The 14,948-nt window shown below is 35.8% G+C and overlaps 1 protein-coding gene across 1 annotated transcript in view; it reads left to right on the top strand.

Annotated features, from left to right (window-relative positions):
* Positions 1–14,948, top strand: part of LOC132145436 (PHD finger protein 14-like) — a 101,144-nt gene that overhangs the window by 72,248 nt on the left and 13,948 nt on the right. The window contains exon 17 of the mRNA XM_059556474.1: positions 3,793–3,910. Coding sequence (XP_059412457.1) covers positions 3,793–3,910 — 118 coding nt within the window. The remainder of the gene's footprint in view (positions 1–3,792; positions 3,911–14,948) is intronic.

Below are 14,948 nucleotides of genomic sequence, written 5' to 3'. Positions count from 1 at the left end.
TTTCATGCGAGACCAGTTCATGTTAGCTGTCTGGCTCTTTTATGGACAAAATAATAAAACAGAAGGGCATTTGTTCTCGTTTACTATTCCACTAATGAGTGAAAGGCAGCCATTATTGCGAGGTATAATGGGATATGAGCAAAATTTTGGGAATCTTTCCGTGGAAGGATTTTTTCTTCTACCTTTACCCACTCTCTCTCTTCAGAGGAGGATCATGTAATGGAGGCAGCTTAGAGTTGACGGTTTGTCGCCGAGGGCAAGCCATTTTCTCGTTGCTCTGTCACAATAAATATATGGATTAGAAACAGGAAGAAACGGTGCGTGCTGAGGCACAAGCAGTATGCACCGTTTAAATGAGCTTGTGAATCGACTGCTGCTACAGTCTCATGTGTTTGTTGAGGGAAATTAGCACGTTTTATATTTTTGTCATGTAACAGAATAAGATATTTATTGTCAGTATGCTTTGCTTTAATCATACACAACCAACCATACATGCAATTGGCATTTAACAGAGCAGTATTTTGTGTTTTTAGCATTATATTTTTGGTAACACTTTAGTATAGAGGCTAATACTCGCTTTTAACTAGTTGCTTATTAGCATGCCTATTATTAATACATTGGCTGTTTATTAGCACATATTTTGCATGACCATATTCCACGCCCCTAAACCTACCCAATATACGAATTTAACAACTACCTTACTTACTATTAATAAGCAGCCAATTAGGAGTTTATTGAGGAAAATGTGGAAGTTAATGGTTTGTTTAATAGCGAGAATTGGACCTTAAAATAAGGTGTGCCAACACTTTTGTTTTCCTCACAGTGTCCACTAATGATGTCAGTCATGTAATGTAAAGTAGCTCAATAATGATTTGGTATTGATATGTAAATCTGGTCAGCTATATATTAATTTTGCTAATGGTTGTCAAGAAAGACCTGGATTAAACCCCATAAATTAGATAAGACTGGAAATAGGCTGTATTTATTTGAACATAAACCTAGTGAAAACAGTAATATTGTGAAATAATATTGCAATTTAAAACAACTGTTTTCTTTTGTAAAATATTTAAAAATGTTGTTTATTCCTGTTATGGGATTAATGGTATTAACGTCCTTATTTAAAAAAAAAAATGTTTTATAAAAATAAAATACAGACCCCAAATTTGGAACAGTGGTTATATAAATGTCCAAAATCATGGCTATAGTAACAGATTTTTTCTGCTGAACCTATAAAAATACTTTTTGCACTTCTAAGTAGTTAGACTTCTCTGTATCCCTCATTGTGACACAATAAAACAGCTTGAATTGTAGTAAGTGAGTCAAACCAATAGGTTACGCTTGCGTCTTGGGAGGTTCCAGACTACAGTAGTTTTGATCCAGTGGGAATTTGTAAATGCATTTGTCTTTGGCTGCCCTAAAGCAGCTCTGTCTGGGTTGGCATGGCAACCACAGGTGAGAATCGGCTCATTCCCTTTTGCAAAGGCACCTTGAAGTGCTCCCTTAAGACTTGAGAAGTTTATTTGGTTGCATGATCAGAAACTGTGTGAAATGTGCTGTGTGGATAAGAGCAGCAGGAGTCATTGTTGGCTTTTTGATCTTCAATCAGACTCTTAATGGCAAGTAAACCTGTTGAACGTCAAGTTTTTGGTGTTTCTTCCATCACATTTCCTTGATAAATGAAGCTAATAAAGCAGAAATCAAGAGTGCGTTTGACCTTTTTGCACGCTCTCGATGATATGCGGTACTAATGACCAGAAAACTATATTAATGTGTTCGGCTTAACCATTATATCCTGTATTATAGCCATTCGGTGTTGACAGAAGGTGTACGTGTGTCTTCGGCATGAGACTCTCTGCTCATTAGCACTGAGCCACATCCCCTTCCAGTCCTTTAATTAGCATTTGAAGTCTGTGATGGGCCTGAGTTTGAAAAGGGCTTCCACGTCACCCAGCGTGGGGTTCGGTGACACCCAGAACAACCCTGCCTCCGCAAAGTCTCAACTTGGCAGCAAAAAATATGGCATCTGTCCCTGTCTTTTTCTATCGCCTCATCCTGCGGGCTCGCTGATAAGACCGCTGCGCCCCCGTCCCGTAATGGAGACGAGGATGGGGAATGGGCCTATTGACCTCTCCAGCGCTTATCTGCTTTATCTGATTTACATTGCCAAATCAGAATCTACTATATTGATTACAACATAATTAGTTAATTATGGACAGGAAGGAGAGGAGAGCATGGACTGCAGGGTGAAGGGCATGTGGGTCTTCAGGAGATACACCTTATGAATGTGAAATGAGAGCGGAACATGCACTGTGTTACAATAGTCTTATGAATGGACATATAGTTCATATGTTTTGACAGCTGTCATTTTATCTTGTTAATTTATTGCAGTTAATTATTCAGAAAGTAATAAAAGATGTGTTTATTTGTGCCCACAGACCTTGAATATAAATTTAGTTGGGAAAGTAAAAAAATGATAGTATATAGTTTATATATAGTTAACGTTATATACATACTGATATGTATTTTTAACATTAAGTTGCGTTAATTTACATTGTGAATAATGTATTTGTATTATGAACAGAAATTAATTAGTAATGAAAATAATTTGTTTCGAACTTTTAATTTGATCAAAAGTAATATTGTGGAAAAAAAAGAGTTAATATTGTTAAATATTATTATAATTTAATATAACTATTTGGAATTTCAAATATAATTTCAAATGTAATTTATTCCTGTAATTGACAAAGCCAAATTGTCTGCATCATTACTCCAGTCTTCAGCGTTACATGATCCTTCAGAAATTATTTTAATATGCTGATTTGCTGCTCAAGAGTCAGTTTTGCTGTTTAATTTTTTTCTGGATTATTTGATGAATATAAAGTTCTAAAATCTGTATTTATTTGAAATCGAAATCTTTTATAACATTATAAAAGTTATTTATATATTTACTGACATGTTGCAGACTAAATGTCTTATCAAAAAAATGTTGATGTTAATGTTAAAATGTTACATATATATATATATATATATATATATATATATATATATATATATATATATATATATATATATCATGAAACTTACAAAAGTTAGCAAATAATAACTAATAATATAATTACTAATATAATTTTTTTTATTTAACATTTTGTTAACAAATGTCTCTCTCTAACACTGGAGCAATCCGAACCTCTTAAGACACTGATCCTCGTGTGTAAGTATATGTGATTATTTGTCAATAATTTGATTATTCACTGTATCATGTAATGAAATGTTTTCTGAAACCTGGTCCTGTATTCTTCTGAGGATGTTGCATTTTGTTTTGACTGACAATATTTAGTACAGCACTTTGAACGGCTGCAGAATATGCAAGATAGCGGTCTTTTACAGTTTATGTAAAATTGGATAGCAGGAGATGGTGGTTGAGCAGACATATAACTAAGGACAGGATCTCAAGTGTCTTTCTTGACACCTTGACTCCAGAATAAAAATACTATAGAGATTTATCGACAAGATGAGCTGAAACTCATTTCAGCAGGACCAATCGAGCAGTGTGTTTTATGACGGCTGTACAAGGCCGTGTGAGAGGTTGTGTGCCAATGTGTTTTGAATCTATTAAGCATCTGTTACCTGACAGCAAATGGCTCTGTCACCATCTATCATACCTGCCTGGTTAGGGCCATTCTGGCCTCTTGGCAGGGTATAGGCAGATTGCATGCGTGTGAGCGCGCGACGGCACCGCAGCTGCATTTTAATGTATTCTCGCTGCTAATATGCTTCCTGTTTTCCTCATAGGTGTGATGAGTGTCAGCTCTGTTACCACTTCGGCTGTCTGGACCCTCCCCTGAAGAAGTCGCCCAAACAAACGGGATATGGATGGATCTGTCAGGAATGTGACACCTCTTCATCAAAGGTAAGAGTCAACAAGAATTCCTCTCTACCCGCTTCAGTCGTATCCTTACATTCTCCGAGGATTCCAGCTGCATTATGGCACATGGATGGTGCTAAAAATGTTTGAGTTTCACATCAATCGGCATCTAAAATCTAGTCAGTCGACTACCTAGACATAATTTTGAGGCACTTCATTACATGGGCACTTCCAATGAGTTCCAAAACCTAGACGGCAAAATTATGGTCCTTTCTAGGGTACTAGATTTTCACCTGTCTTAGGGAGCATCACAAATCTTTTTGTAATAAAATCCCAAAATGACAAGCTGCAAGAAAGAAAATCTATCCATGATTACACTCAAATTGAAGATAAATAATAACTATATTAAACACTGGACAATATTGACGCATTTGTATTCTAATTGACATGGACTCTTTCCTAGCTGGAAAGAACATCTTGAAATCAGCCCATGGTTTGCTAATTAAATAATTATTAGTGCTGTCAAACGATTATTTGCAATTAATCACATACAAAATAAAAGTTTTTGTTTGCATAATAAATGTGAGTGTTGTGTGTATATAAATACATACACAGTATATATTTAGATTTTTTTAACATGCATTTACATCTCTATATTTTTATTCATATAATTTATATTATAATTAAATATGCCTAATATGTAAACATTACATATTTTTCTGAAATATATACATGCATGTGTGTGAATTTATATATATTAATAGATATACAGCACACCTGCATATATTATGCAAACAAAACTTTTATTTTGGATGCACTTAGTCATTTGAGAGCACTAAAACACACATACATATGTATACATATATATATATACATTGTTTGGAGAGAAACTCCACAGACAGACTTAATTCAAATATTGACGATAGTAACAAAAATACAGTAACAAGAGCTTAAAGTGCTTAAAAAAATGGTGAAAGTGAAAGTGAAAGTGAAAGTGAAAGTGAAGTGACATTCAGCCAAGTATGGTGACCCATACTCAGAATTTGTGCTCTGCATTTAACCCATCCGAAATGCACACACACAGAGCAGTGAACACACACACACACTGTGAGCACACACCCGGAGCAGTGGGCAGCCATTTATGCTGCGGCGCCCGGGGAGCAGTTGGGGGTTCGATGCCTTGCTCAAGGGCACCTAAGTCATGGTATTGAGGGTGGAGAGAGAACTGTACATGCACTCCCCCCACCCACAATTCCTGCCGGCCCGGGACTCGAACTCACAACCTTTCGATTGGGAGTCCGACTCTCTAACCATTAGGCCACGACTCCCCCTCTCAGCCTGTAAACAGACTGAGATAGACATGAATCTCTTCAATGATTATGTTTGGCACCATTTATTTAAAATTACTATGTCAAATAAAGTGTTTTCATCTAAACAATAATAAGTGCTTAAAGTGCTTAAATAATTAAGTGCTCAAAGTGCTAAAGAACTGAACTGCTAAACTGAAGATTAGAAGTTTAGACTTTTTTTTCTGGGATGTAACTCGCATGTTGATTTGAAACCAACAGTCTAGTTAACGCTTTTTTTTTTTTGTCTTCTGCCAGTTTTCTACACAGGGTGACCAGTGGCTGCGAAATTCTGAATGACAAATCATTTTCTGCTATAAATGTGCACACACGTATTTTTTAATCGCAGACATGGTCAGTCATAGACAACAGTGTGACAGCTAATAGTTGCTCCCGGCTACAGACCTGCACTCCCGCGGGAGTACCAAGGGACTCAGCGCCACCGAGTGCGGCGCGGGACAATATTTGATGGGTGACTGCGGACGCGGGCGGCAAGATATTATTGTGTGCGGGTTGCGGGAAAATACAATTATTTGCGGGACTCCCGCAAAGTGGAAATATCTAACAAAATAAAAGAACTAGAAACAAATAGACCTTTATTTATAATAAAATAAAATAGACTTTGCGTAATGGGAGGATGCGGATGATACCATAGACAGCGACGTGTAATTCGATTCCGAAATAGCGATATATTTAAATGTAAAATTGGATGGATTAGAAACACACAGACAGGATGATGTCCTCCAGTGGTGGAAAAGACGAATTTCCGAGATTAAGCAAACACGCCATGTACTTTGCATTCCAGCTAGCGCACCATCGGAGAGGGCTGTCAGTATTTGCGGTCACATACTGGAGCAGAGACGGATTAAACTGAAGCTCTCAACAGTGAACGACATGATATTCCTGCATGGGCACATTAAGTAGTCGTACAGGTTTTTTTTTAGTCAATTCAGTTTATTTTTATTTATTTATTTAGCTTAATATTTAAAATTGGTCTATTTTGTTATTGAGGAATAAGGATATTTTTTGTTAAATGTTCGAATGAATTGCTCAGGCCCCATAAGCTACTTTTCCTTTGAAACTGAAATAAATCCAGGTTTATTATTATTATATAATTTATTAGGCTTTATAGCCTAATTATTATAGGTATATATTTTTTATTTAAATTTCTTACTTTTTTACTGTATTTATATGTTCTAAGTTCCTTGTTCATGTTCATACTTTTAATTAAATGCAAATAAAACGAAACATTTGTTTATTTTCCGTTTATTTTTAAATTTATATTCAACAGGGGAGCAAGTGAAAAAATAAAGAGTAGCAGGCAGAATATGCAATGTATAAAAAAAAAAGAAAAACTACTATACGTTTACCCGCGGGATCTTTGCGGGCGGGAGCGGGACGAAACTTGATTGTTTGCGGCCGGGAGCGGGAGAAAATAACATATTTTTGCGAGAGCGGGACGGAAAAATCCCTCCCGTGCAGGTCTCTACTCCCGGCAACGTCGTGGTAAGTTTGAGTGCACGGGCAGCGGCTCTATGACCGGAGTCTGGTGCTGCGTTCCAGGCATGTTTTAGCTCGCAAGTCACTATTTCAAACCACGACTAACGACTTTGTACCGTTCCAGGCAAGTCACGCCAAACTTTCTGAGCGCAAGGAAATTTAGCTAGATTATTAATTTTTTTGCAACGTTACATTGTCCTAAAATTTATTTTTCAACGTTAACCACTTGCATAAACACTGCATCCATAGGCAGTATTATCCGTAGGCGCTGTTGTTTCGTGTGCTGTGTGACGTCAGAACTCGGAGTACATCGATCTAGTACGAGTTCACGGGTGGGAAGTCATGGGTTTGACTGCCGTTCCAGTGCACTTTCACAGGTTTAAGGTTGGAAAAAAACACGTGTTACGGGTTGCTTGGAACGCGACATAAATCATAACGAGCAAGCACTTTCTTACCGCTGCTGGCATACAGTAGCTTCCTCAAGCAAATCATGCAGAAACAAGCCCCGGGCTCTCTCAGTTTCTTGCACCAACTGCCAAAAAGAGCCATTTATTTTTGAGTCCTTTACCTATTGCTAGGAGTCTAGGACATCATCCCCAGGCTTCATAAACATGCGCTCCATTTTTGTTTTCTCCGACAACGCTAACGTGACATTGACATATGGGCGTCAATCATCCTGTGTTGCAAAGACACGCCCTTCTCTGCTTCTGATAGGCTTGTAACGTTAGTTAATATATATATATATAAAATTAATTATTTATAATTTGTATAATTTATTTGTTTAGTTTTTTTGATTGCACTTAATTTTAAGATATCCTTGTTACAGTGTAGTCATACAAATAAATATTGATTAAATAATTGACTGAATAAATATTAATTAACAATGTGTACTTATTTTAGGGTTGCTTTATTGTAATTATGCAGAATTTAAGAAAAAAGTAAGAAAGAAAAAGAAAGAACCCAAGCAAGCAAGAAAGAAAGAAACGAAAGAAACCAAGCAAGAAAGAAAGAAAGAAAGAAAAATATTTACTGCATATCCAATAAGTACTCTAACCAGGCTTATCTGTTCCCTGCTTGGTTAATTACAGATAAAAGCCAAGCGGATGTTGTTTGAAGATGCAAAAAAAGTGTGATAACAGCAGTGGTGAAAGTCAGCTACTGGTTTAAATCCTTAAAACCTTCCTCCTCAAGCCCTAAAAACCTTGCACACACATCAGCGGCTCCTCCCGGTCCTTTCCTAAAAGCCACGTTTAGCCGCACTCTTGAGTTAGACCTTACCCAGCATTCATTTGTTAATATTATTTTTGGAAATTGGCGAGTGCATTCATGTTTCCCCAAACATTTAATTTCTATTTCTCATTGAATTACGGTGCAATCAAAGGCAGTATGTGTCTTCTGGGAAACCTAATTAAGTTAATAAATGTATCTGCTTTTCAATTCATCTTTAAATGGACAGTCCTGCTAGCCAGACTCTAGCAGCATGGAAAATGAGGGTTAATTGATGTTTGCTGAAGAGAAAGTACAAGATGAAAAATGATGGTGGTCTGACTGCATGGCGGAATGAGTAACATGAAATTATTGCTCAGGATTAAAATTAAAAGGTTAAAGCAAAGAGCATGATGATAGAATGAGAAATGTAGACACTGCCAAATACTCTAGTCTATACTGTATATGTACATGAATCTTAGCCTGGAGATGCTAAGATGAATGGTAGTGCTAGTTACCTTTTCTAACCATCTTAGCTGTGATTTAATGATTTATCCCCTCAGAGATATTAATATATACTCATTTTTTTCAACACTATCAGTTGTGTAGTTCAATTGAACACTACACTGAAAAAAATGATTATGGCCCCAATTACATTAAGCGTGATCCAATTTTGCTAGTTTAATCCATTTAAATTTAGTTTTTGATTTGAATGAATAAATATTAATTGGTTTTATACGAATTACATGTGTTTTAAATCCAAACCATGTGAATTAATTAAATTCAGTTTGAAAATATTAAGTTGATTCTGTGCGCATGTGCGCAAATGCACATTTTGACGGGTGCCAAAAGGAGTTTCCAGTCAGTTTCACGGTGGGAACTGAAGACCTTTTCATTCCAGTCCCATAAATTTCATCATTCAATGTGCACAGTAACTAATATTTCATGTAATAGAGCACAGTTTATTACAGTGAATAGTTATTTTCGCTCTATAAAGAATATAATATGCTCTAGTTCAGAACGAGTCTTTGGGATAAATTCCACAGCGACCAAGGGTCACATACTCCGCGCAAGCGCGCACAATAAATAACGCAAGTATTACTTTTTTTATGTGTCGGACTGTATTTTAAAAATATTTTTGGATGACAATGTAGTTTTATAAAATGTAAATATGCCATTTATTTATAAAGATAGCACCTATTTTAATAAATGTCTTAAGTGCTTTCGGAGATGTTGACGTTAGCTCCAGGCCGCATCAGCTGTTCCCGTCTAAGGGGCCATTCACATATCGCGCCTAAAACGCAGTGAAAACGCTAGGTGCGCAGCTTACTGAATTTTTTTCCAAAAGCCTTTGGGCACTTGCGCTCCTGAGGCCTCTGCCCTTGCTAAGCAACCATGACCTTCTCTCCATGAAGACGTGGAAATTTCAGCAATGTATAAATGGATTTGCAGCACTAAAATCGCTTGCAGTAGCTCTGCTACTAAATTAATTTAAAAATGGCAATCCAGCTATGATCAGCTGTTCCTTCATCTTGGCCAAGCTTTCAATGTTGATACGGAAAGGATGAAGCTGATTGTTCAATGTTCAATTTATTTATAAAGCACACAATAATACAACAGAAGTTGACCACAGTGCTGTACAAAGAGTAAGCTAGCAATCATAAAAACACATTTAAATTCTAAACATTGCCATAGACAACCTTATAATCATAAGTAGAACGAAAACAATGATAAAAAACAGACTATACACGGGCAGACGGCATGCCATTGACATCGGCGCCTTCATGGTGTGTGTGTTCTTGTCACATGACCTGCGGTGCGCTTGCGGCATTCTGAAAAGTTTAGATGTTTTTAACTCGATGCGGTACGGAGTACACTCAACTTAAAAAAATATATCTTTATTTAGATAAATTTATTTCATGCAACCCCTTGACATAATAAAATTAAGTAAAGTCAACATAACATTTTTATGTGCATATAAAAACAATTGACATATTTGTTTCTCTATTTTTACTTATTGAATGTTTTTTTTCCTCTAGATTTTTGTTATTATTAAAATATTATCTAAAATATTTATAGAGATTATTGTTCACTATCTTAGAGTTGTCTCTGCACATGGTATTATCATGATACCATTTACAAAAACATGTTATTTCCATACAAAATGTACAAAAAACTTAGTACTGTGAAATCGTGCAAAAACATGGCATTACCATAAATGTACAAAAAAACATATTACTAAAATACCATATCAGTTAGCATTACAATTGCAGTCATCATACAGCATTACAATTATAAATGTACACAATGCACAGTTTGTGTTTTTTAAAACTTGGTTAAAATTTGTTCACATGTATTTCTTTCATCTGTTCAAAATTTGAGGATAAAATGAGATAAAAGAGCTCCCAGTCTGCTCACAGGAGCCCTTTGTTTCAAATACATGTAAAAATGCCTAATGTCTCTCATAAAATCGACTGATAAAGAACTATGTTCTGGCAGCAGACCCCCTTTGTATGTGCTGTGTATCTCTTGTAAATAGGCTTATTATAAGTCTAAGGCGTTGAAGAAAAGCTGCAGATCGGTAACCTGCTGCTACAGAATGAGAGCTGTGCAGTTCAGAACAAAAGCGATGGAAGGAAGGCGAGTGGCGACAGAGAAAAGAGCTTTAGACAGTGGGAGGTGCAGCAGGGCCACGGGGATTAAACAAGTCTTTGCCTTTAGAATGTGTTCAGTGACAGCCTGCCATGAGACCAGCCGCTCCCCGGGGACTTGCAGAGACCAGACACAATCCTGTTTAATCACACACACACACACAGACTCAGGAACACCAGGCCACACACCTCTCTCTCTCTCTCTCTGACACACACATATGCTGTATGTGGTATTAGACCTGCTGTTTTATCTCACCCTCACTACCTGGTTTCTGCTGTTCTCTTTGGATTTTTCTTGCTCCTTCTAATGCAATCGTTTTATATCCTTTCTTCAACTAATTTCTAAAAGAACGATGACAGAACAATAAACAGGAAAAACTCTCCATCCGTTTTTCTTAGCTCTAGCAGCAGTTCGCTGCAAAGCTATGTTTACACTGAGAATGCCTAATTCAGATCTTTTAAATGTGATCAGACACACTTTTCATATATTATATTGTTATATAATTATAATAGGATATATAAGTATATTCATATATTTTATATAATGTGATATGATTTAGAATGCATTGCTATTTTTATTGTCAGTGTTACTGATACATACATATAGATACATCAGTGCTGTCAAACGATTAATCGCGCTTAATCACATACAAAGTAAAAGTTTGTCTATACAATACAGTATATGTGTGTATACAGTGTTTATTTATTATGTATATATAAATGCACTCACTTACATGTATATATTTCATTAAAAAATGTGTTTATATGTTAAATATATTTATATATAATATAAATTATATGGATATAAATATAGAGATGTAAATACATGTAAATATGGTCAAAATATATACTCTGTGTGTGTTTATATATACATAATAAATATATTATGCAAACAAAAACTTGTATTTTGTATGCGATTAATTGCGATTAATCGTTTGCTACACTAGTAAATGTATATTGTAAATCAATGTTATTTGTCACACTTTATTTTAAGGGTCAATTCTTGCTATTAACAATCCATCAACTACAAATTTTGCCTCAATACACTCCTAATATGCTGCTCATTAAGTTAGTAAGGTAAATGTTAAGTTTAGGTATTGGGTAGGATTAATGTAATGTAGAATATGGTCATGCAGAATATGTGCTTTATAAGAACTAATAAACAGCCAATATGTTAATAATAGGCATGCTAATAGGCAACTTGTTAATAGTGAGAACTGGTTCCTATACTAAAGTGTTACTGTGTTAATTTGATACTATTTGAGTTTTTATTAATATTTAGATTTACATTTTAATTTGATGCATTTTTTATCAATAGAGTGTTTTTAATTAGTTTTAGTTTTGCATTATATCTATATTTTATTTACTTTAAGTTAATTTATTTTTTATGCTTTATTAATATTTAGCAGATGCTTTTATCCACACAGCGACTTAGTGTATTCAGGCAATACGATTATTTTTTTTATTTTATTTTTTTACCAGTATGTGTACTTAATTACAGTTTGAGATATTGTAGTACTTTAACAAAAGTGATTTTAAGTGAAAATATATTTCAGTTAATTAACACACGAGCGCACATTTTATTAGTTTATTTACAATTTTATTAAATTGTATTTATGACTTGGATAATTTGCCCGATGTTAATACAAATTCAGATTTGAATAAAAGCTTTGCATTTAAGATTTTTGTTTTAGCATCTGGTGCTTTTATTCACATTTTTATCTTTAATATTTCAGTATGCGTGTTCCCAAGTATAACTCATGGCCTTGGTGTTGTTTGTGCAATACTCTTCCTGACAGAGCTAGAGAGAAAACAACTGATTTGTATTAGATTCGTGCCATATTTAGCTGTTGTGTGAAAGGTACAGTAGCCCAATTGTCTTTTTTTGTTATTTTCTTAATTTATTTTTTATGAATCAATTTATTGTGAATAGTTTTAGAGTTGAAGTAGACATTCAAATAAAGATCTGCAGGTTTTTCAGCTCTAGACATTTAAAAATCATTAACGTATTTGGTAGAACAATCATCGTCCTGTAAAAGTAGACACATCTGACCCTTGCAACAGAAAGTCAGGGTAAAGGGTAGAAGTCTTTTGGCTGTGGCTGCCATTTGAAACATAATTGATTCCATTATGAGAATCAAAGAGCACTCCAGAGATGAGCACTGCATTCAAGTACTTTAAGTTCAGTAATCTGCCACGCTGTGAACCTCTTTACCTGCAGTTGGTCCGAATGTTTTTTAAAATGCCATCTTAAAATGCAGCCAGCGTCATCTGTAATTCTCCTCCTCGGCAAGATTGTGGGAGTCGACATTAAAGGGAGAACGGTGCTTTGGTTTTGCCGCAGCGAAATGAAGAAGTAGCAGTTCAGGAGTGTGGAACTGAGTAGGCGATTTGTTATCTCTTCCAGCCTTGACTTCTGGATTTGAGTGGGGAACATTAGCGCGAGAAAGAGAGAGACAGAGTCGAGAGGTTCATGGAGCCATCTTCTTTTTCAGCCTCTCGATCAAAACACAGGACAGGCCCACTCCCACTGTGGACCCTAAACCCTTATGCATAGGGCCCAATCCATGGGTGTCGAGACTGTGTGGTTATCTGTCTCTCAGTGCGTTTCTCTCACTCACTGCCTTTTTAAAGGTCACCATAAATGGGTTTTTGCCTCTAAGGTCTTGATTAATAAAAAATGTTGTTTAAGTTGTTTCTCGGCGGATGATTTGTCGCATCGAGACGTTTGTGTTATTAAATCACTTAATTGCGTTTGCCTTTTCCTCCCTCGCACAAACAGATTGTGAGAAAAAGCTCATTTTCATTAGTTTACGAGCACGCAGACGAACGGGGCCGACGCTGGTATCAGTTCATACGTGGCCCGGCAATAAAGACTTTATTAGTAAGAGTTGAGTTCATTACGAAGGCTGTGTATTTCCCTGCCTGCACACGTCAGATAACCCCACGGCCAACGAAGGCCACATCCCTCTGCTGTCACTTCGGAGCCCTGCCGAATTGATTCGGGTAATAAAATGACAGTCCTGCCACAATATACGGATGGCCTTTAGTTGTAGAGCCCGCTAGGTGGTGGAGAGGGGCTTGTTTGAGCTTTATTTACACCCGCGTGTCACCGCGGCTCACCCTTGTGATAAAACGTTTCAACAGATCTGTTGTGTGTTTGAAATTCCACGAGGCGCACCTGACTCAGGCGGGAATGGAAATGCCTAAGGGACAGCTTTTGTGAATTGTTAATTTAGTTGCTATCTAGACTCGGGGTCAAAAGCCTTGTTACTGCAGCAATTACAACACTTAATGAAAATGCGTTTGTCGACTACCAGGCTGATATGACAACAAGTAGAGTTTGTTTTTGAAGTACGCTACTTCTTGACCCTGAGGTTTAAACTGAACTATTTTAATATACTAAGACTTTTCTCTTGTTTATCTATGAGACATTTTAAGCAATTATATGCAGTATTTTTTGCTTCTTTTATTTATTTTTTCTTTTTTATTGGAAATTTTCTCATAGCTTTATCTTTTGCCATCCCACTTATTTTAGGTTCATCCATTTTGGTTTGGACTTTGTGAAGAAACTTGATGAGGAAAGTAAATGTTGAAATTAAGTGTATTTTATGTGGAAGATGAGAACAGGAAGACCTGATGGCTCATATTTCCAGGTTTTTAAGATTAAGAACCATTTCCATTTTATCGGGTTACCTTTGTTGTAAAAAATGAAGTGTTTGCTTATGATGATGGGTACATAAATAGAGTGTCGAATTTTGCTTTACTTAGTGAGTACAAAAAATATTTAAGAAACAAATGTTTTCATATGTAAAATCATGGCTGTTTAATTGAGCCACTTTAAATGGCTTTATTCCATCAAATATATTCCATCATATATATATATATGACGATAATTATAAAGATAACCATAAAGATATAGTTCTAAAAATCTTTCTCAATGTTAAAGAAAAGCAGCGTCCACACCACAGCCAAGATATCGTTGGAATTACTTTCAGAACGATTTTTTTTTCCTTCTGTTGAACGATAAAAACACTGATGGCCAATCAGAATAAATCCTGCTATCACAAGTTCGAGAATTTAAAGCAGTGGAGGAGCTTGTGCTTAAAACAGACTGGTGTGGACGCTAATATGGTTGTCTTTATAGTTATCGTTCTTAGTGTGTACAGGCCTTTCATACATATAACATTTCTAATTAACCATTAATGGCCCTTTTTAGAAAAAAATTGAAAAGAATTATTGCAGATTATATCAGCTTGTACCTTATTTACCACTAAAATATTCATTGTAGTTACTTGTACATATTTACTACTCTGAGGTGTTAATATGCACATACAATTTTTGCAAGTTTATACAGCGTATAGGTTGAGTCCTTTTGAG

This window comes from Carassius carassius, chromosome 8 (genome assembly GCF_963082965.1).
Source record: "Carassius carassius chromosome 8, fCarCar2.1, whole genome shotgun sequence".
In the NCBI taxonomy this organism is placed as follows: Eukaryota; Metazoa; Chordata; class Actinopteri; order Cypriniformes; family Cyprinidae; genus Carassius; species Carassius carassius.
The sequence above is the reverse complement of the archived record's forward strand: the minus strand, read 5'-3'. Positions and strand labels throughout refer to the sequence as shown.